General features: G+C 36.1%; 1 protein-coding gene across 1 annotated transcript in view; it reads right to left on the bottom strand.

The window, feature by feature from the left end:
• Positions 1-3,588: 3,588 nt before the first annotated feature.
• pfkma (phosphofructokinase, muscle a) overlaps positions 3,589-20,889 on the bottom strand; it is a 22,531-nt gene continuing 5,230 nt past the window's right edge. Inside the window, 17 exon segments of the mRNA XM_056448863.1 lie at positions 3,589-3,909; positions 4,010-4,115; positions 6,238-6,337; positions 6,424-6,535; positions 8,321-8,382; positions 8,471-8,635; positions 11,380-11,532; positions 11,780-11,867; positions 11,950-12,020; positions 14,410-14,556; positions 14,675-14,738; positions 15,253-15,268; positions 15,271-15,316; positions 17,263-17,388; positions 17,487-17,579; positions 17,678-17,773; positions 20,656-20,764. Of these exon segments, the coding sequence (XP_056304838.1) occupies positions 3,756-3,909; positions 4,010-4,115; positions 6,238-6,337; positions 6,424-6,535; positions 8,321-8,382; positions 8,471-8,635; positions 11,380-11,532; positions 11,780-11,867; positions 11,950-12,020; positions 14,410-14,556; positions 14,675-14,738; positions 15,253-15,268; positions 15,271-15,316; positions 17,263-17,388; positions 17,487-17,579; positions 17,678-17,773; positions 20,656-20,764 (1,708 nt within the window). The 3' untranslated portion in view covers positions 3,589-3,755.

Here is a 20,889-nt window from a genome sequence, read left to right as displayed (position 1 = left end):
TGAAGTTGATCTGCTCAACTTCCGGTTGAAGCGATGGCTGACGGCAGGCAAAATAAAAGTCATTTTCGATTCACAACAGACGCCCACGTAATTTTGGTGTTTGCTTCTTGTGTAACGTTACAGACATTTTTGCACGTTTGTAATCCTAAATGAAACTACAGTCATTTATTCCGTTTCATCACTTTATTCCGTGGAACAACAAACAACATTAGACACACTCTGTCAGTTTAAACCTAGACACACGTCTTTGCATCAGCATACACATAACACACAAATGCTTTTGAAATCCAAATCCTCTAAAGGATTGTTAGTCTGCATTATTTAGAGCGACCGGGGCCAGGAACACTTCCCAAAAGACATTATAATTTGAACGGCATCTGCGCTTAAGTTAGTCTGTTTTATTATTACAGCTCTGCACAAGACGTTTGGCCAGAGGAGAAATGGTCGTGCCCAACTCAGCCTGGTTTCTCTAGTTTTTTCCTTCACTTTCGTCCATTGGTGAAGTTTTTTCCTTGCAACTGTCACCACTGGCTTGCATGGTTTGGGACTTGTGGAGCTGCGCATCGATGGATTTGTTCTTCAGTGTTTGGACTATCAGCAGTGAAAATTAAACCACACTGAATTGAACTAAACTGAACTTAAACTCTGAAAACTGGACTGACACTGTTTAATTAATTATAATCTTCTATGTGAAGCTGCTCTGACACAATTGTAAAAGCGCTATAGAATTGAAGATGAATTGAAACAGTTTTGGATTTTGAATTTTAATTTTGAGATAAATTACTTTTCAACATGATATTTGCTAGTAACAGTTACAGGTTTAGTTTATCTGGCTAAATAAAACGTTTATAAATAGATTGTCTAACACAACGTTGTTTTCCTTTTCATCTTTCAGAAGAAGATTTCCTTGATGTCATATTAATCCTAAATGTAAAGAAGTGCACTTTAAAATTATGAATCACATTTATCCTGCAAAAGAATTTCAAAGGTTAAATTTCAATATTGGTGACTTAAATGTATGCCAGTTTTGTTATTTAGATATCGAAACAACTGAACACTTGTTTTTCCAATGTGATGAGGTACAAAGATTTTGGGACGGAGTATCAGTTTGGATACAACAGAAAATATCTATAAGACTTGTCTTCTTGTGGGAAATTAAGTTTGGCCTAGTACTTAAGGATAAAAAGAAATCTTATATAATGAATAATTTGTTCTTATTATTAAAATTCTATATTCATTAATGTAAATTTTTCAAAATTTTCCCTAGACTAGTGGTGTTTAAAGAAGAATTTGTGATATATTTGAAGACATTAAGAGAGATGAAAAGCCAAAAAGAAAGATATTTATATTATCATTAGAGAATTTTGGTTTCATATTTTGAGAACTTTAACTCTCCTGCTACTTAATGTTCTTATCATTTATTTTCTTGTTAATTTTTGTCATTTTATTTATTTATATCTGTTGTATTATTGAGGATGGAAAGATTGTGAATGTATGTAAATTGATGTTATCTCAGTCTTTTGTGTAATTCTAAAAAGTATTAATGCCTTTCTGTTACTGTTCAAGCATTGTTAATAAAAAAAGCTGTCCAAAAAAAAAAAAAACTTTATAAAAATCTATACACATTTGCTGCTTCTCAATGGGTCTAGTAAAGTACTGAAGGACTTTTTTAAGCTAGATAAGTTGTAATAAATACGATATAAATTTTAATAAAGACCAATTCTAATTAATCAATGGTTTAAAATGGGGGGGGGGGGGGGGGGGGGGGAAGGCTATAATATGTGAATGAGGAAGAATAATTATGCATCTGTTTGTGAAAAATACCATATAATTTGTTATTCCTGTTGGTTTGGTTCAGCTGATCTAAGGGGAACTGGGTTATTCTTGTGTGATACCAAGATGGGGCAATCAAATTATTTCTGGTATTAATTTTACAGGGCAGAGCTGTAATAATAAGACTTTAGGAATGTTAGTAAATACACAGCTTTTTTCTTTCTAGAGTTAAGAAGAGACCCCTTTTTTTGATTTTCCTGAAGACAATTAGAATTCGAGCAAGATTTCTCTCTTTTCCACTTCTACCAAAGGCAAAAGAAGTTTAGTTTAAAATTATTAGCGATATTTATTCTTGTAATGAGTTCCTCAGACATAGATTGAATATGGACTGCATCGTTTGTACCTTTTGTGAAGCAGACATAGAGTCAATGGAACATGTTTTATTTATGCAAATTTTCAAAAAAAGTTACGGGATGACATTTCTGTTTGGTTAAGATTGAATTCTTTTATACCTATTTTGATTTTAAAACTGTAAAATATTTATCTTTTTGTCAGAATTCTGATCTGGATTTTTTGGTTAGCAATAAGACTGTGGCAGCACGGTGGCACAGTGGGTAGAACAATCGCCTCGCAGCAAGAAGGTCGCTCGTTCAAGCCCCGGCTAGGTCAGTTGGCGTTTCTGTGTGGAGTTTGCATGTTCTCCCGGTGTTCGCGTGGGTTTCTTCCGGGTGCTCCGGTTTCCCCCACAAGTCCAAAGACATGTTGTGTAGGTGAATTGGGTAAGCTAAATTGTCCGAAATGTACGTCTGTGTATGGGTGTTTCCCTGTGATGGGTTGCAGCTGGAAGGGCGTCCGCTGCGTAAATTGTGCTGGATAAGTTGGTGGATCATTCTGCTGTGGCGATCCCAAATTAATAAAGGGACTAAGCCGAAAAGCAAATGAATGAATGAATATTGTGACTGACAAATTATTTCATCCACAAATGCAGATTTTTTAATATCCCCCACTTTGCTTTTGCAAAAAGATTTAATGGTTTTCTTTCATTCTTTAAAGCTTGTGCGACATAAAAAGCCCTTAAACTATGTAGTCTGCTAAAGGTATTTTTTGATGATTAACCTTTTTGTATTATATTGCATTGTATTTTACTGTTTATTTATATTTATGTTTTTTTTTCTTTCTTTTGATTGTGGATGCTGCTATTTGGACTTCCTAGTTGATTAAGAAGTTTTTACAATTGTTTTTTTTCTTCTGTATGTTCTTTAAAGGAGTTAATAATAATAATAAATATATATATATATGCAGCTGTAATATTAAATCAATGTCAAATATACGAAAATGTCCACAGTCCGGAAGTGGTGTTAGTGAGGCCAGCAGGGGACGCTTAACCTGTGGTCTGTGTAACCTAATGCCCCAGTATATTGATGGGGACTCTATACTGCTCAGTGAGTGCTGTCTTTCAGATGAGACATTCAACTGAGGTCCTGACTCTCTGAGGTCGTTAAAAATCCCAGGATGTCCTTTGAAAAAGAGTAGTGGTTTAAGAGAGACCCCCTAAATGTGTAATGCGCTTTGATTGTCTAGAAAAAGCGCTATATAAATGTAAGAAATGAATTAATTAATCTCAGAAACATAAATTTGACATTTCTTTTGTCAGAAACAATTAGCACAATAGTTATTGTTCATATTTGTATATTATTAAAGAGCAAAACATGCACAGAAATGTTTCTTGAGAAGCAAACCAGAATGTTAGACTGATCCTATTAATTAATTTATATATATACAGTATATGTAGTATTAAAAAAAAAAACAAGATCATTTAATAATTATTAGATCATTTTACTTTGCATATATTGCAATATCATAAATACTATAAATACAAACAAGATGAAAGAATAAGACAGAGAGGTGAATACATAACAGAACTAGCTACATTCTTGATCTGTCTCTTGAAGTGTTCGCTCTGTGTAGTCACATCTCTCGTTTTACTTCATGAGGGTCATGTGCACCGGAGGCTTCTTGCTGACGACGTGCTCCATTAGAGCATGTTCAGAGGTGTCCAGATTAATCTTGTACTTGGCCAGGATCTTCATAATAGGCCTCAGCTTCAACCACCACTGGCTCTTTGGTATACGGTGTCTAAGGGAAAGACGTGAGGGACTGTGAGTCTGTGATACCATAATAAATTAATAGGTCACACAATTGATCATGATTTAAGAGTTTAAAGGGAGACGATTACTCAAAATCGGTCTCTTCTTTCAATTCGGCTAGAGGCTGTAACACCAGTCCTCTCTTCCTCATGCCTAACACACACGCAGAGTCTGGGGTGTTGGCAAAGATTCGCCCTGTAAAGACAGTCAATTGAGGATTTTTTAAATGATTTGTATTAAAAGAGAATGTATGATCACTTGGTCAATGTAGCAAAATAATAAATAGAAATAATATTAAAAGGAAAAAAAAAAGATGATTATTTTGCAACTGACTAAACATTACTGCATGGCTTCCCACCAAATAATAACACCAACAGAGAGGAAATAATGATGCGAGTTGACCCTAATGTTAAAATGTTTGATGTTTTAACATGGGAAATACAGTAAAACCTTTATATATTGAAATTTATATTACAATCTGAAATAACAGATTTTCATTTAAAATATATTTTGTAATGTAATTTATTCTTGTTATTGGCAAAGCTGAATGTTTAGCACCATTAGATCAGTCTTCAGTGATAGATGATCCTGATATTACTGTACACTGCTTATTTTGTGCTCAGAAACATTATTATTAATTATTATTATCATCTTATTATCGATGTTGAAAACAGTTCAGCTCCTTATTTTTTTATGGAAACCGTTATTTTAAACAGAAATCTTTTGGAACATTACATTTATTTTCTCTTTCATTTTTGATCAATATAATGACTGTAACAATTATAATTTGTATTAATAATTCTGTTTATTTTTTATATTTACACAATAAGGACCATTACTATTGACTACAAACTTATAAACTGTCTGTCTTAAAGGGATTGTTCACCCAAAAAAATAAAATCTTATTCATTATTTACTCACACACAAGTGATGATTCCAAACCTTTTTGAGTTTCTTTCTGTTTAACACTAAAGGAGATATTTTAAGATATGATGGAAACCGCTCGCCATTGAAACCTATGGAAGTCAGTGACTACAGGACTTCTTCAATCATATGTTCTTATTGTTCAACAGCAGAGAGAAACTCAAAAAGGTTTTACATTGAACTGGCAGAATGTACATTTTTGGGGTGAACTATCCCTTTAAATCTTGATACCTCTTAATACCCTCTGAAGTTGATCTGCTCAACTTCCGGTTGAAGCGATGGCTGACGGCAAAATAAAAGTCATTTTCACGTACGAAATTAAAAGCTTAATTTCACAGCCGATGGCCTCCTAATTTTCTTGTTTACTTCATGAGTACAGATATTTTGGCCCATTTGTAACATCCTTTAAAAGATGCTTGACCTTAATTGAAAATGCAGTCATTTATTCAGTTTCATCACTTTCCTCTGTGGAACAACCAACAATATTAGGCACAAGACTAAGATGGTTTATTCATTCATTCATTCATTCATTCATTTTCTTTTCGGCTTAGTCCCTTTAGTAATCAGGGGTCGCCACAGCGGAATGAACCGCCAACTTTTACGCAGCGGATACTTTTTCAGCTGCAACCCAACACTAGGTATGCATGTCATTCACACACATACATTACGGCCATTTCAACTAATTCAAATTTACCTACAGCTCATGTCTTTGGATTTGTGGGGGAAATCAGAGCACCCGGAGGAAGCCCACACGAACATGGGGAGAACATGCAAACTCCACACAGAAATGCCAACTGACCCAGCCGGGGCTAGAACCACCGACCTTCTTGCTGTGAGGCGATTTTGCTACCCGCTGCGCCACTGTGACACCCTTAAGATTGTTTATATCATTCAATAAATGTAATTAAATAGTTTGATAGTGAGTGTTGATTTTGTTTTCTTGTTCCACTTAAGACAGAAAGTAACAGATTTGTGATTAATTTTGGGAGAAATTACTTTTTTAACATGATATTTACTAGTAACTTTTACAGGTTTATATGGCAAGATAAAATGTTTATAAAATTGCAACAAAGGTTTTGTATACATACACATTTGCTGCTTCTCAGAACTATCCCTTTAAATCAAACAAACACTTGCACAAGATTGCAAAAATATGAATACTGCAGTTGTATGAAGCAAGATTGTAGTAATCTGAGTAACAAAAGTTGCACTGTTTTCAAGCAATATATACAAACTACAAACTGAACTACACTGTTCCTATTTACTGTGACCTTTTATGTGAAGCTGCTTTGACACAATCTACATTGTATGAGCGCTATACAAATAAAGGTGAATTGAATATATAGAGCATCGCCAAAGATGACAGCAAATATCAGACTGCATTATTACCCACCGTGTCTATAACAATCCTTCAGTTTTTCTGTCAGCCAGAGAACAGCCTTAGCACCCATTTTGGTAGCAAAGTTTCTATCAAAAGGTGTTGGGGTGCCACCCTAAAAGAAAAGAAAAGAATGATTATGAGACTAAACGCTTAAAAACAATGATGTGCATTGTTCCATGCAATTATATTAAATCTAACCTGCTGCATATGGCCAAGGACATTCTTACGGCAGTCAAAAACACCTTTCCCTTCCTCTGAATACAGGTTGAAGATGAAATCGGTGGTGTAGTTAGAATTGCAGTTCTCATTTCTAGAAGACAATATCATTGAAAGGTGTTGTGTCTGACAATTCATCTTCTATAACTAATTGCTGTTATGATAAAGATGCTTTTGATGTTTTAAAGGGATAGTTCACCCAAAGATGAACATTTCCAAACCTTTATAAACTTCTTTCTTCTGTTGAACACAAGAGGTGAAAACCTTTAACCATTGACATCCATAGTAGAAAAATCAAATACCATGGAAGTCAATGGTTACAGGTTTTCAGCTTTCTTCAAAATATATTTTGTGTTTGTGTGTTCAACAGAAGAAAGAAACTCAGTTTTGAGCAAGTGAGAGTACATGCTGCACAATATATCGTTTCAGCATCGATATCGCAATGAATGCATTCGCAGTGGTCACATCGCATCGATATGAAATGCTGAGTCGGGATTATATTTGAGCATAAGTCATAAGTTATGCATAAGTTCAGAAGACAAGAGTTTAACCTTAATGGAGTGAAATTGTATAATTTGTATGTTTTTAAGACCTGAGAGAGATTAAAGTATTCAGGCACAAGACATTTGACCAACTGGAAGTTTAATCACAAAGTCTGCACTGCTTTTTTCACTTATCTTTGCTTAATTGTATTTATCTATGCTTGTAATTTATTACATTTTAAGCATGATTCACTCCCCTACAGAACCATCCCAATCAATCAAAACAAATACATTGGTAACCCTTTAGGAACCAATTGTCACTATTAACTAGCTGCTTGATAGCTTGCATGTTATTGAGTAGTACTTCTATTAGTACTTACAAACTACCATAGATATTTACATTAGATGTTGCCTATGCTATTGGTGCGTATTGAAAGGAATGCGTCAATAGAGCCGCTATTTTAGTACAGCATAGTACACTCCTTTGTAATAAATGTGGGACCAAGGTGCAGTGGAGGCCTGGCCCTCCAGAGCCAGAGATATACACACATATATCTATGATCGGGAGTTTTCCCAGTGGTCAGTATGCAAATATTTTTTAAAATTATGAAAATTATAATTTTACATCACTTTTCTACATCGATGGATTAGTGACCGCACAGGAACTGTCGACAAAGAGCAAGTGTTTGTGTATATAGAAATGGATTATCCTCCCGGTATTAAATTTGATCTAATCCTTGTCATTGAAACACACCCTCTCTTCTAATTTCCCTTCTCAGTCTAACGAAGGGAGCGATTAGTTTATGAATGAATCTTCGTTATTAACGACTCGTTCACTTAACCGACAATAATACAAGTTACTAGCTCCGCAGCTTCTTGTCATATTTCATTTACATTTTTTTTTGCTTATTTTATTCAACAAAACTAGCATAAGCCTAGTATTTAGTGCGAGTTGGTGCTACTTTGCCTTATGGTGAATGCAGTAAGGGACTGTATTACCGTGGCGGTGCTATTGACGCATACTTAGTGTCCGTATGCGATATCTAGTGTATATATCTATGACAAACTGCATATTCTGCATGATCTTTTTCTACATGCCTAACTCAATACATAAACTACCTTAATATCTATTAATGAGCAGCAAATTAGGAGTTTATTGAAGCAAAAGTCATAGTTAATGGTTTTCTAATAGCGATAACTGAACCTTAAAATAACGTGGCTAAATTCTTTCCAAACAGTGCTATTAAATCATTTGGTGAAATTGTACAGATACAGTATATTGCAGAAAAATAAAATTAAAATTTTTCTAATATTGTGCAGCCCTAGTGTGAACTATCCCTTTAAGTAGACTCAACTCAAAAATGAATCAAACTAAATTAAATTAAACGCTCTCAAACCTGAGAATAAGGCCTCTCTTAACAGTGGTTTTCATCTTCTCAACAAGATGTTCCACATTTGTCTATAAACATCAAAATCAAACAGAGCTGTTCAGTATAATCTATTGCAAACAATATCAATTAACTCATTCATATTCGTTCTGAGTTTACCTCTAGGTCACGAATGCCAAATTTCTCCTCGAATATGTAAGCAGCATCAGCTCCGGCAGAGAGACCAGACATTGTGGCTAGGTAACCGCAGTATCCTCCCATAGTCTCAATGATGAACACACGCCGCTTAGTTCCTGCTGCTGACTGCTTGATCCTGTCACAGGTCTACAGAGAATCAACTTCTGAATAAATACAACACGACAATAACAATATACTAGGAAAACTGGAAATAGATAATAGTGGAAATATGCCAATAATACCTCTTTACATTAAGAACAATTATTTACAGGACACCCCCACCCTCAAATCTGCAAAGTGCTTTGAGGTTCCAGAAAAAGTGCTATATAAATGCAATAATGTATTAATTGTATTAATAATTGGAAATGCTGTTGAAATAATAGTAAAGAATGCAGAAGACACCACAGACAAATAGATTAAACATTTATTCCCAGTTGATTAATCTTGAGGGATTTCAACAAGAAGAGCAGACTGTCATAAACACACTCCGAACTGTTTGTTGAGGATGTGGATTATGGAAATAATGTTCAGTTATTTGCACAGACCTTTCATTCCTTAATTTTCATTCAGCTTAGTCTCTTTATTAATCAGGGGTTGCCACAGCAGAATGAATCGCCAACTTATCCAGCATATGTTTTACACAGGGAATGCCCTTCCAGCTGCAACCAAGTACTGGAACAACATCCATACACACTCATTCTCACACACACACACACACACACACACACACACACACACACACACACACACACACACACACACACACAATGATCAATTTTGTTTATTCAATTCACCTATAGAGCATGTCTTTGGACTGTGGACCTGGAGGAAACCCACACCAACACGGGAAGAACATGTAAACTCCACGCAGAAATGCCAACTAACCCTGTCGGGACTCGAACCAGCAACCTTCTTGCTGGGAGGCGACAGTGCTAACCACTGAGCCAACATGTCACCTTGCACAGACCTATTGTTTAATTTCAGAAGACCTCAATTCATGTGTCATGTAATGTGTTAATTTTGTTTTGCCTGTTTTTTGATTCTCAAAATGCGGGTACCAGGTGACTGATATAAGACTTCTTTTGTAATATAAGTTTCCTGAAATGTTAGGTTTAGGTTTAAACATACAAATGGGGCATTACTTAAATACGCAATCATTTGCATACACTCTAAAAAAACGTTGGGATATTTATTTAACCCAATAGTTGAGTTAAAAATATTTGGTGCTTTGTTGGTTTTTTTTTAACCTTTTATTTGTTTATTTATTAATATCTCAACCAGTTGGGTTAAATATTTGGTGCTTTGTTGGGTTATCTTTAACCTTTAATGGGTTAATTACTTAACTCAACCAGTTCGGTTAAAAATTTAGAATTTCAACAGTTAACTGATTTAACTGACACAGAACAGCTGTAGGCGACGGGGTGGCACAGTGGGTGGCACATTCGCCTCACAGCAAGAAGTTCGCTGGTTCGAGCCTCGGCTGGGTCAGTTGGCATTTCAGTGTGGAGTTTGCATGTTTTACCTGTGTTCGCGTGGGTTTCCTCCAGGTGCTCCGGTTTCCCCCACACATGTCCAAAGACATGCGGTACAGGTGAATTGGGTACGCTAAAATTGACCATAGTGTATGTGTGAATGAGTGCGTGTTTCCCAGTGATGGGTTGCGGCTGGAAGGGCATCTGCTGCATTAAACATATGCCAGATTTGTTGGCAGTTCATTCCGCTGTGGCGACCCCAGATTAATAAAGGGACTAAGCCGAAAAGAAAATGAATGAATGAATGAGGAACAGCAGTATTAATACGCATAAGTAATTTTGGTTTTGCGTTATAAAGTTTATTTAAGCTCTAACGCAATAATATTGTTGTTGTTTTATTTATCAAATTACCTCTCCATGTCGTGTTTTTTATACCCATTCCAACAGCACTCCTAATTAGATGATACAAACGCACGCTTGATAGCAAATCTATATACAGATAAAAACACTTTCTCAACCTCCTGGGTTCATCTCTACAGTTTTTTTTTTGGAGGAAATGATACACATATTTGAGATATTCAGCCGTCATTCTCGCCTTTAGGGCCGAGTGGAGACATCAGCCCAATAATAATAATAATAATAATAATAATAATAATAATTTATTACTATATATCCAGTTTTTGGCAAAATAACCCAACAAATAAGCAATTTTTTAAACCCATATACTTGGGTTAAACGTAACAACCCAATGGATTGGGTTAAAATAACCTAACAGCAGGTCGTTGCCAAAACGACCCATCACTGGGTTACCTCTTGGGTTATTATTAACCCAACTGTTTTAAGTGAGTTTAAGTGAGTATCTAAGGTAATGCTAAGTTCAAAATTCAGGTTTCATTTTACTGACTTTTGTAATCACTCTATAAATCAGAAATAGAATAAATATTTTCATCATCTAATTTTATATACAGAAAAAAATGTGCAGGTACATGAAAAATAAAATATTACATTAAGAGTTATAATATAAACAATCTTAAAAATGTCGCATCTGCTAAATGCTTAAATATAACTTTGGATGAATGTTTTTAAAGATTTAGTCAAGAAATAAAAAAGAAACTACATACAAAACTAGATAAACAATCATTAATTTTAAAATATTGGCCAATAATAAGCATGCTTGCATTTTTAGTATGCAGATTGACTTGCATTTTATGTTTGTGGCTCTGTGTGTAAATTCTAACTAGGGATGAAGGCTGCAAATTAGCTTCATGCTAGATTCTCTACATCTGACATTGGTTGTCTTTGTATAACAATGTCAAGTGTATTGTCCATGTTAAATAAACAAGCAAATAAAATAAAAATGGTCCTCATATGTGGTGCATCCCTCAAATGTAGGCAGCGTGTGTTTGTTGTATGACTCACAGTGGTGATGGTATTAAGGGCAGTGTCTGCTCCAATGCTGAAGTCGGAGCCAGGCACGTTGTTTGATACAGTAGCAGGAATGATCACCATAGGAATACACAGCTCTTCATACTTCTCTCTGCCTTGAACCATTTCCAGTCCACCTGAAAATGCCTGAAATGTAAAGTTAATGATTTTAATGTCACCAGAACTGAATGTGGAAATAATAAAACATGGACATTATAGAGATAGTTCACCCAAAAATGAGCTTCCAACATTCTTCAAAATATTTTATTACGTGTTCTTCATAACAAAAAAAAAAAAAAAAAAAAAAAACCTTTGGAACATTTAAGGCAGAATAAATGTTTACAGAAAATTACCTTTGGGTGAACTTTCCCTTTAAATAATTTCACCAATTCACCTCAAAACCTCCGATAATAACCAGAGCATGAATATTGTACTTGGCAATATTCAAGCTGATCTCCTCCATGTATTTTCCAGGTAACACTCTGCATAAACAGGAGAAAAGAAAGACTTGAAACTTTGCAGCGATGTAAATGATAATACAGAAAATGTAGGAGTGATCAGTACCTTTTAGTTCCAAAGTCAGATCCACCTTTGCCTGTCCAATCTCCAACAGTGTTCCAGGTGATTGGCTCAATCTGAAAACATTATGTTTAGACAGAATATAACAACATTACTGCCTTTCTAATGGTACCACAACAAGTTCACCTAAGTAATGGAAATATGCTGTTCATTTACTGTAAATTACGTTTGCTATTATAAACGAAGAATGGCTTAAAAGTGACAGTACAGTGTTCCACAAACATATTTAAGGGGATGTTTACCCAAAATGAACACTAAATCATCATTTAACCTCTCTCGTGTGTTTTTAAACCTTTATGAGTTTCTTTTTTCTGTTGAACACAAAAGAAGAATGCTGGCTGCTGGCACCCACTGACTTCCATAATAGGAAAAACGGTTACAATGGAAGTCAATGGGTCCCAGCAACCAGCATTCTTCAAACTATCTTCTTTTGTGTTTAACAGAGGAAAGAAAGTCATAAAGGCTTAAAAGCACATGAAGGGATGTTTTAACAAGTAAACAGGGATGACAGATTCATTTTTGGGCAAACCATCCCTTAAACTGTTTTCAACACTGATAATAATACAAATTTAGCAGCAGATCAGTATATTAGAGTAATTTAGAATAACATGACACTAAAAACTGGAGTAATGGAGCAATTTTAAGATACATTAAATATAAAATGATTTTGAATATTTAATGATTATTACATTTTGTTTTGTATTTATACTAAACAAATGTAGCTTTGTTAAGCATGAGAGACTCCTATACAAATAATGAATTTAAAAGTCTTACCGATCCCAAAATTTGAAACTCTTAATATCCTTAAAATACTTTTGTGTTTGCCCAAATATCTTTTTCTTTTCCAATGTATCCCAGTATTTATTAATAAATCATTTTTTAAGAAAATAGATAGAATGATTACCCAATACATTTGGAATAAAAAAAATCCTAGAATCAAGAAGATATATTTACAAAGAATTAAAATGAAAGGAGGGATGAGTTTACCACATTTTCAGTTGTATTACTGGGCATGTAATATAAGGGCACTTTCTTTTGGGATAAAGGAGGGATTAACAGATTGGGGTGACATGGAAAATAAGTCATGTTCCCCTTCCTCTTGGCCAGCTCTACTTTACTCGGCCTTATCTACCCCCCCCCCCCCCCCACACCTCGATTAAACAATCCAGTGGTGTCTAATACTTTTAAAATTTGGAAACAGGTTAGAAAACACTTTAAGTGGCAAACATGTTCTGTCTTAAGCCCACTGACTAAGAATCATTCATTTACCCCTTCTCAAACTGACTCTTTATTTCATGTCTGGTCAAATAAAGGGATACACTCCTTTAAAGATCTTTTCATTGATAACTGTTTTTCAACGTTTCAACAAATACAGCAGACATATGATCTGCCAAGTACCCATTTTTTCAAATATTTACAAGCTCGCAGTTTTGCCCAAAAGAATTTTATAACATTTCCTAATGAACCACAAACTTCCTCAGTAGAAACTTTGTTTCTACAGAACCCATTTATGAAAGGAGGAATTTCAATTATATATAATAAATTATCTCAGTTAGAATGTGACGTGTCATTAGAGCATCTCAAAATGGCATGGGAAGAGGATCTCGGAGCAGAAATTGAAAATTGGCAATGGGAGGAAGCACAGGAACAAGTTCATTCTGGTTCTGTGTGTATCAGGCACGGTTTAATACAATTTAAGATTCTGCACCGACTCCACTTATCTAAATTAAAGCTCTCTAGGATGTTCCCTGCCGTAGACCCACTGTGTGATAGATGCAATCAAACCCCAGCTTCGCTTGGTCATATGTTTTGGAGTTGTTCTAAAATGGTTAACTATTGGATTTCAGTTTTTGAATTAATATCAGAAGTGGTGGGAAAACAAATTTCTCCTGGGCCTATTTTAGCTATATTTGGTGTCAGTGATGATGCAGATTTATCTAATAATCAACGCACAGTGATTAGATTTATAACCCTTTTGGCGCGTAGATTGATTCTACTAAACTGGAAACGAAAAGATCCTCCTTGTTGCTCCACACTAATAAAGGATGTCATGTCCTGTCTGCAACTTGAGAAGCTAAGGCTTTCCCTAAAAAATAAAACAAAGAATTTCCATGTAATATGGAATCCATTTATTGAATACTTTAACAAGAGAGCAGTGATTGAACCTTAGTAAATGCACCTCAAATATCCCCCCTTATTTAGTTTTGTTCTTTCTCTTTTTTTTTTTCTGTTTTCTTTGCCCCTTCCCCCCCATTTCTCTTGTTTTTTTTTTTTTTTTTTTTTTTAGTTTTTGTTCTCTTATATAATAGTAACGTGATGTTACAATTTTGTGTTTAAAAAGAAAAAAGTACACATATGTAAAAGTTATCATTTGTACTGATGTAAAAATGCAATAAAGAGAATGTTTAAAAAAAAAAAAAATACTTTTGTGTTCCTGCTGTTTACCTTTGCCTCAGCCAGACCCTCAAAGCCATCATGGACCGCCAGCATGTTGTGGCCCTGGATGATGCCGATCCTGACAGCTGCCCGTACAGCTGCGTTCATGCCAGCGCAGGGAGCACCCACGTTCAGGATGGCCACATTAATGTTACTCTAATGGGGGGAAAAAATGGTGAACAACAAAGAAACACATAATAATAAAAATGAGATTACATAGATGTGAAGTGAGAACGATTGCACTAGTAATGCTTATTTTTTTTAATCTCCTGACCTTTTTATCTGGGGGGCGAATATGAGCCAAGAGCTTATATGTATTCCAGTTATTCTCAAAACTCCTGCACACACAGACATTGTGGCTTTGTATAACTGAAGAGAAATATGATTAATACAAACACAAAATAATCTATCATACACATAATAATAATAATAATAATAATAATAATAAGGGCAGCACAGTGACTCAGTGGTTAGCACTGTCACCTCACAGCAAGAAGGTAACTGGTTCGAGTCCCAGCTGCGTCCGTTGGCATTTCTGTGTGGAGTTGGCATGTCCACCTCAAGTTCGCGTGGGTTTGCTCCGGTTTCCACCACAGTCAAAAGACATGCGCTATAGGTGAACTGAATAAGCTAAATTGGCTGTAGTGCATGAGTGTGTGAATGAGTGTGTATGAATGCTTCCCAGTACTGGGTTGCAGCTGGAAAGGCATCCGCTGCGTAAAACATATGCTAGATAAGTTGGCGGCTCATTCCGCTGTGGAGACCCCTGATTAATAAAGGGACTAAGCCGAAAGAAAACTAATGAATGAATGAATAATAATAAAAATAAAGAAATTACGTTTCAAAACATACCTTCCCCTGAGTTTACAGCATCATCAAATCGACCTTCATTCATTGCAACAGTGACATCCTTGGTCTGTATTTTGAAAGAAATAGAGAATTTAAATAGTGTATATCCATACATGTCAGTTAACCTTACTTTGAAAAAAAAAACTGCTTTAAAAAGCTAAAAATCATTAAATAATTAAATTTTAAAACTAATAATACATCACTTGTAGTCAACACAACTTATTTACTGAAGTTGAGCTTACTAATATAATATTTAATGGCATTCCTTAGCCGTATTTTACAATTATTTGATCAATTTGTTCAAAATATGAAAGCTGTATACAGTGTATATGCATATTATATATGTATAATACATATATAAGGGCAACATGGTGGCGCAGTGGGTAGCGTTGTCGTCTCACAGTAAGAAGGTCGCTGGTTTGAGCCCCGGCTGGGTCAGTTGGCATTTCTGTGTGGAGTTTGCATGTTCTCCCCGTGTTCATGTGGGTTTCCTCCGGGTGCTCCAGTTTCCCTCACAGTCCAAAGACATGTGGTGTAGGTGAATTGGGTAAGCTAAATTGTCCGTAGTATATTTGTGTATCTCTGGTTCCTCCAGGTTGGAGGTTGAGTGTTGGGCTAACAACTCACCTCATAAAAACTAGATGCTACAAAACACCAATATGGTGCGGCTAAATATCAACTTCGATATAAATGGCCCTGGGAGTGAGTGAGTAAGTATATATAATATACAGTTGAAGTCAAAATAATTAGCACTCTTGTAAAATTGAATCCTTCATCAAATATTTCCCAAGTGCCATTTAAAAGAGAGATCGAGATAAAAAAAATTCCTTAGTGGGCTAATAATATTGACACTAAAAATGTTTTAAAAACTGCTTTTATTCCAGGCAAACTAAAATTAGTAAGACTTTCTTTAGGTTATTATATTATTATTAGAAATTGCTCCTTGCTCCGTTAAACATCACTTAGAAAATATTTTGAAATTTTTTAAATAAATTTTTTTCACAGCGGGCCTAATAATTTCGCCTTCAACAACAGATATAACTGTAATATTTTTAGAAATATAGATACATTTAGAAACAACTGCTCTTAGTTGTGTCCAAAATGTAAAATAGAAGAGGGGGATCTTGCTTATTGTTTTGGGTATTGCAGGGAAATCCAGAGGTTTTGGGCTGCGGTAGGTCAAAAGATTAATTCAATTTTAACCATTGATACTGTTTTTGAGCCTTTGAATATGTTGCTTAAAATACAATGTAATTCTATTGCGGATAAACATAAACAGTCCCTCTATACACTCCCTCTATAGGCTCCTAATATTCTGTGCATAAAATTGAATTTTATTAAACTGGATAACAAAAAAAAGCCCCTTCGATATCACTTTGGGACAGAGTTGTTCTTGAATATGTTTCTTTAGATTATTAAACTTGTATTGCTCATAATGAAGTCTGCATATTTCATAAAAGGTGGAAACCATTCTTAACATATTTGGGGCATATAGATATATATGTGCCTTTTTTCTCTTTGAGTGTGCTTAATTTTCCCATCCTGTGTGCTTTGTTTGTTTATTTGATCTTTGTAAATGTTGAAAATCAATAAACATATACAAGAAAAAAAGAAAGATACAACTCTTAAGTCTTACACAAACATCGCCTTAAAACTAGCAATGGCAAAATGTGCTGCATCATATCTTTCAATACATTCAAACCTTTTAGTAACTTTACTAAAATTTAGATTCAAAGACTTTAAAGGTCCTGTGAACTGCTCTGAAATTTGCAGTTTTTTTTTAATTCAATGTTTGACGTGATCTCAACTGAAAAATGAAGAGGGGGTGGGACAGTGTAGCTTTGATGAGAAACTGCAGTATGTGACAAACTGCAGCTTTGGATGTTTACGTCACTTTAATATTTTATAAACATGAATTTTGTCACTGTTTTGTAGCAGACTTAACAGACTATTAAAAAAAAAAACTTCAGTTTATTTTCACAGGACCTTTAAATAATTGAACTATGTACACACCACTTGTACACACTCCATCAGGGGGAGTCTGACAGCCTGGTTCCCGCACAGACTGACCACACACGCAGGGGTTTCTGGAGTGGCTTCCAGCAGAGCCATTACAGCCTCCACACCCATCCGACTGCCCTGATGCACAGCAAACACACATGTACACTCAGATGCTTGCATAAAAAGACAGACGATATGGTGTGGAAATCGACAAACTGATAAAAGGAACAACTCACTAGAACTCTGTCAAAAGCTGAAGGCGTTCCACCTCTCTGCACATGTCCAAGAATAGTGGCACGAGTGTCAAAGCCCAGCCTCTTTGTCACCAGCTGTATGAACACAGATAAACGTAATCAAAGAGCACTGACAGGCAGCAGTTACATCATAATGACAGTAGTAATGCGTAATTATGTAGGGGTTGAATTACCTCTTTCAGCTGGTCACAGGTGATTGGTTGTCCTTCTTTATTAATGGCTCCCTCAGCCACGATGATCACATTTAGACGAGAACCTGCATTTCTGGTCTGAGGAAAGGAAAATAATATGAAAACTACAATTTTTTTTTAGTGTTTTGTGTTGATTTTCAGTCAAAATATGCATGAAATCAAATTAATTTAAAACTGAAATCATGATTATTTCTCTATTTCCACCTGAGGATACTCATCCCGAGGCCTCTAGAGATTATTCAGTGCCATTAATGTGATCCAAGACCTGTAAAGAAATTATGCCAACCAATGAGAACTTGAAGAGGTCTCCATAACCCTGGACCAGGCCATATCCTGGACAGATGCTGTGGTGGTCATGGAGGACTGGAGAGCATGAGGTCCTGAAAGACCCCAGTGACAGACGAGTCTTAACGTTGATCACGTGGGCCAGCCTGAACACCCGCCGGTGACCTACTCACACCTGCAGCTTCTCCACGATGGATGTCCAGTGTTCTCCAGCCCTTGGCACCTAGACTGCAGTTTTGCACAAGAAGTTTGGGCAGAGGGGAAGTGGTTGTGCCCAACTGAGCCTGGTTTCTCTAGAGTTTTTTACCTTCCCTTTCGTCAATTGGTGAAGTTTTGTTCCTCGCCACTGTCACCACTGGCTTGCTTGGTTTGGGACTTGTGAAGCTGCGCATCGATGGATTTGCTTTTCAGCGTTTGGACTTTCAGCAGTGAAAATTAAACCACACTGAACTGAACTAAACTGAACTTCAACTCTAAAAACTGGACTGACACTGTTTCAATTTACTAGAACTGCTTTGACACAATCTACATTGTAAAAGCGCTATAGAAATAAAGATGGATTGAATTGGATTATTTTCATTTGTTTTAGTTTTCTGGAAAAACTCTATTCAGAATCAGATAAAATTGTGTGAGAATGACTATTGCAAGAAAATTATTTTTCTTTCCTTTTTCAATTGTCATGTTTTTATTTGAAAAGCACAAAACTTATTAAATTCAGATTTATTTATATTTAAAAAAAAAAATTCTAACAGTTTAAACAAAAATGACAAAAGCTTAATAATTAAAACAATTATTCAAAAAACAAAGCCTTGCTTTTCGAAATTGTTTCTATTTCAGTAAATTTACATAAACATTTAAAAGGTTCAGGATTTATTTATTTATTGGTTAAAATCAATAGCTTTATGCAAGGTTGAACATGATAGGTTAAATTTAATTATAAAGACATTTAAATCCTGTTTGTTGAACTTTCTATTTATCAAGGAACCTGAAATAAGTGTCACAGCTTCATATTCACAAAAATTACAAATACTAAGAGGCAACTGATTTCAACATTGATAATGATAATAAATGTTCCTTCAACAGTGCATGCAGAAAGTATTCATAGCGCTTCACTTTTCCCCCATTTTTTAGTTACAGCCTTATTCCAAAATGGATTAAATTCATTTATTTTTATTATGTCTATATAAGGTCCCAGGGTTGACAGTGCATGTCAAAGCACAAACCAAACATGAAGACAAAGGAATTGTCTGTAGACTGCAGACACAGGATTTTCTCGAGGCACAAGGACATGGAAGGTTACAGAAAAATTTCTGCTGCTCTGAAAGTTCCAATGGGCACAGTGGCCTCCATCATCCGTAAGTGGAAGACGTTTGGAACCACCAGGACTCTTCCTAGAGCTGGCCAGCCAGCTAAGCTGAGTGATCGGGGGAGAAGGGCCTTAGTCAGGGAGATGATCAATAACATGATGGTCACTCTGTCTGAGCTCCCGTGTTCTTCTGTGGAGGAAAGAGAACCTTCCAGAGGGACAACCATCTGTGCAGCAATCCACCAAACGGGGCTGTATGGTGGAATGGCCAGATGGAAGCCTCTCCTTAATATTGAAATTTGCCAAAAGGAATCTGAAGGACTCTCAGACCATAAGAAACAAAATTCTCTGGTCTGATGAGACTAAAATTGAACTCTTTGGAGTGAATGCTGGGCGTTACAGGCACTGCTCATCACCAGGCTAATACCATCCCTACAGTGAAGCATAGTGGTGGCAGCATCATGTTGTGGGGATGTTTTTCAGCAGCAGGAACTGGAAGACTAGTCAGGATAGAGGGAAAGAGGAATGCAGCAATGTACAGAGACATCCTGAATAAAAACCTGCTTCAGAGTGCTCTTGACCTCAGACTTGGGCGACGGTTCATCTTCCAGCAGGACAATGACCCAAAGCACACCACTAAAATATCAATGCAGTGGCTTTACAACAACTCTGTAAATGCCCTTGTGTGGCCCAGCCAGAGCCCAGACCTAAATCCTACTAAACATCTCTGGAGAGATTTGAAAATGGTTGTACCGTCGCTTCCTATCCAACCTGATAGAGATTGAGGTACTGCAAAGAGGAACGGGCATAAATTCCCAAAAGACAGGTGTGCCAAGCTTGTGGCGTCATATTCAAAAAGACTTGAGGCTGTAATTACTGCCAAAGGCGCATCAACAAAGTATTGAGCAAAGGCTGTGAATACTTATGTAAATAATTAAACTACTTTCGAGAGGAGCATGTGATATGATTGAACGTGGCTGGTCTCTCATCCGCAATCCGTAATAAGCCAATCAGATTATTCCGAACTCACAATAAATAGCCCATCTCTCTTTACTCCCTTATCTTCGTTTTTTTGAAGAATCCCCCCATGCCCCCCTTTCCTCCTTTACCAGGCGAAGCTCTCCAGAACTACCTGATCTCGTACCCCCTTACATGCTCATTGACCAGGCGGGAGCCCTGACCTCAATTATCACCGCACTCAGGGTTCTCTTCTGGGACAGCATGCCAAACCTGCTCTTGAAACTCTTGAAACATAGCCTTCTTGAACATAAAAGAGATCTTAAAAACTGTTACCAAACTTGTGGTGTTGTATCATTAATACTGAACAATGTACAGTACTTTCCCCATATTTTTTCCCATTTCACTGTACCTCCGTCAGTCTTCTGCACAGGTGCTCCTCCCAGCCGTCATCTGGAGGCATCTCTGGAATAAACACCCAGTCTGCACCACATGCAAGAGCAGTAACCAAAGCTAGATAACTGAAACACACACACAGGATGTATTTAACAACTCAAAGGAAACACAATCTCGCGTGATTAATTGAAAGCAACATTTAAGGATGAAAAATATATGATCCAGGTGTTAGAGGGATTGATTTTGCATT

The sequence above is a fragment of the Danio aesculapii genome, chromosome 23 (assembly GCF_903798145.1).
Source record: "Danio aesculapii chromosome 23, fDanAes4.1, whole genome shotgun sequence".
NCBI classification, from domain to species: Eukaryota; Metazoa; Chordata; class Actinopteri; order Cypriniformes; family Danionidae; genus Danio; species Danio aesculapii.
This window is presented reverse-complemented; position numbering and strand designations above follow the sequence as displayed.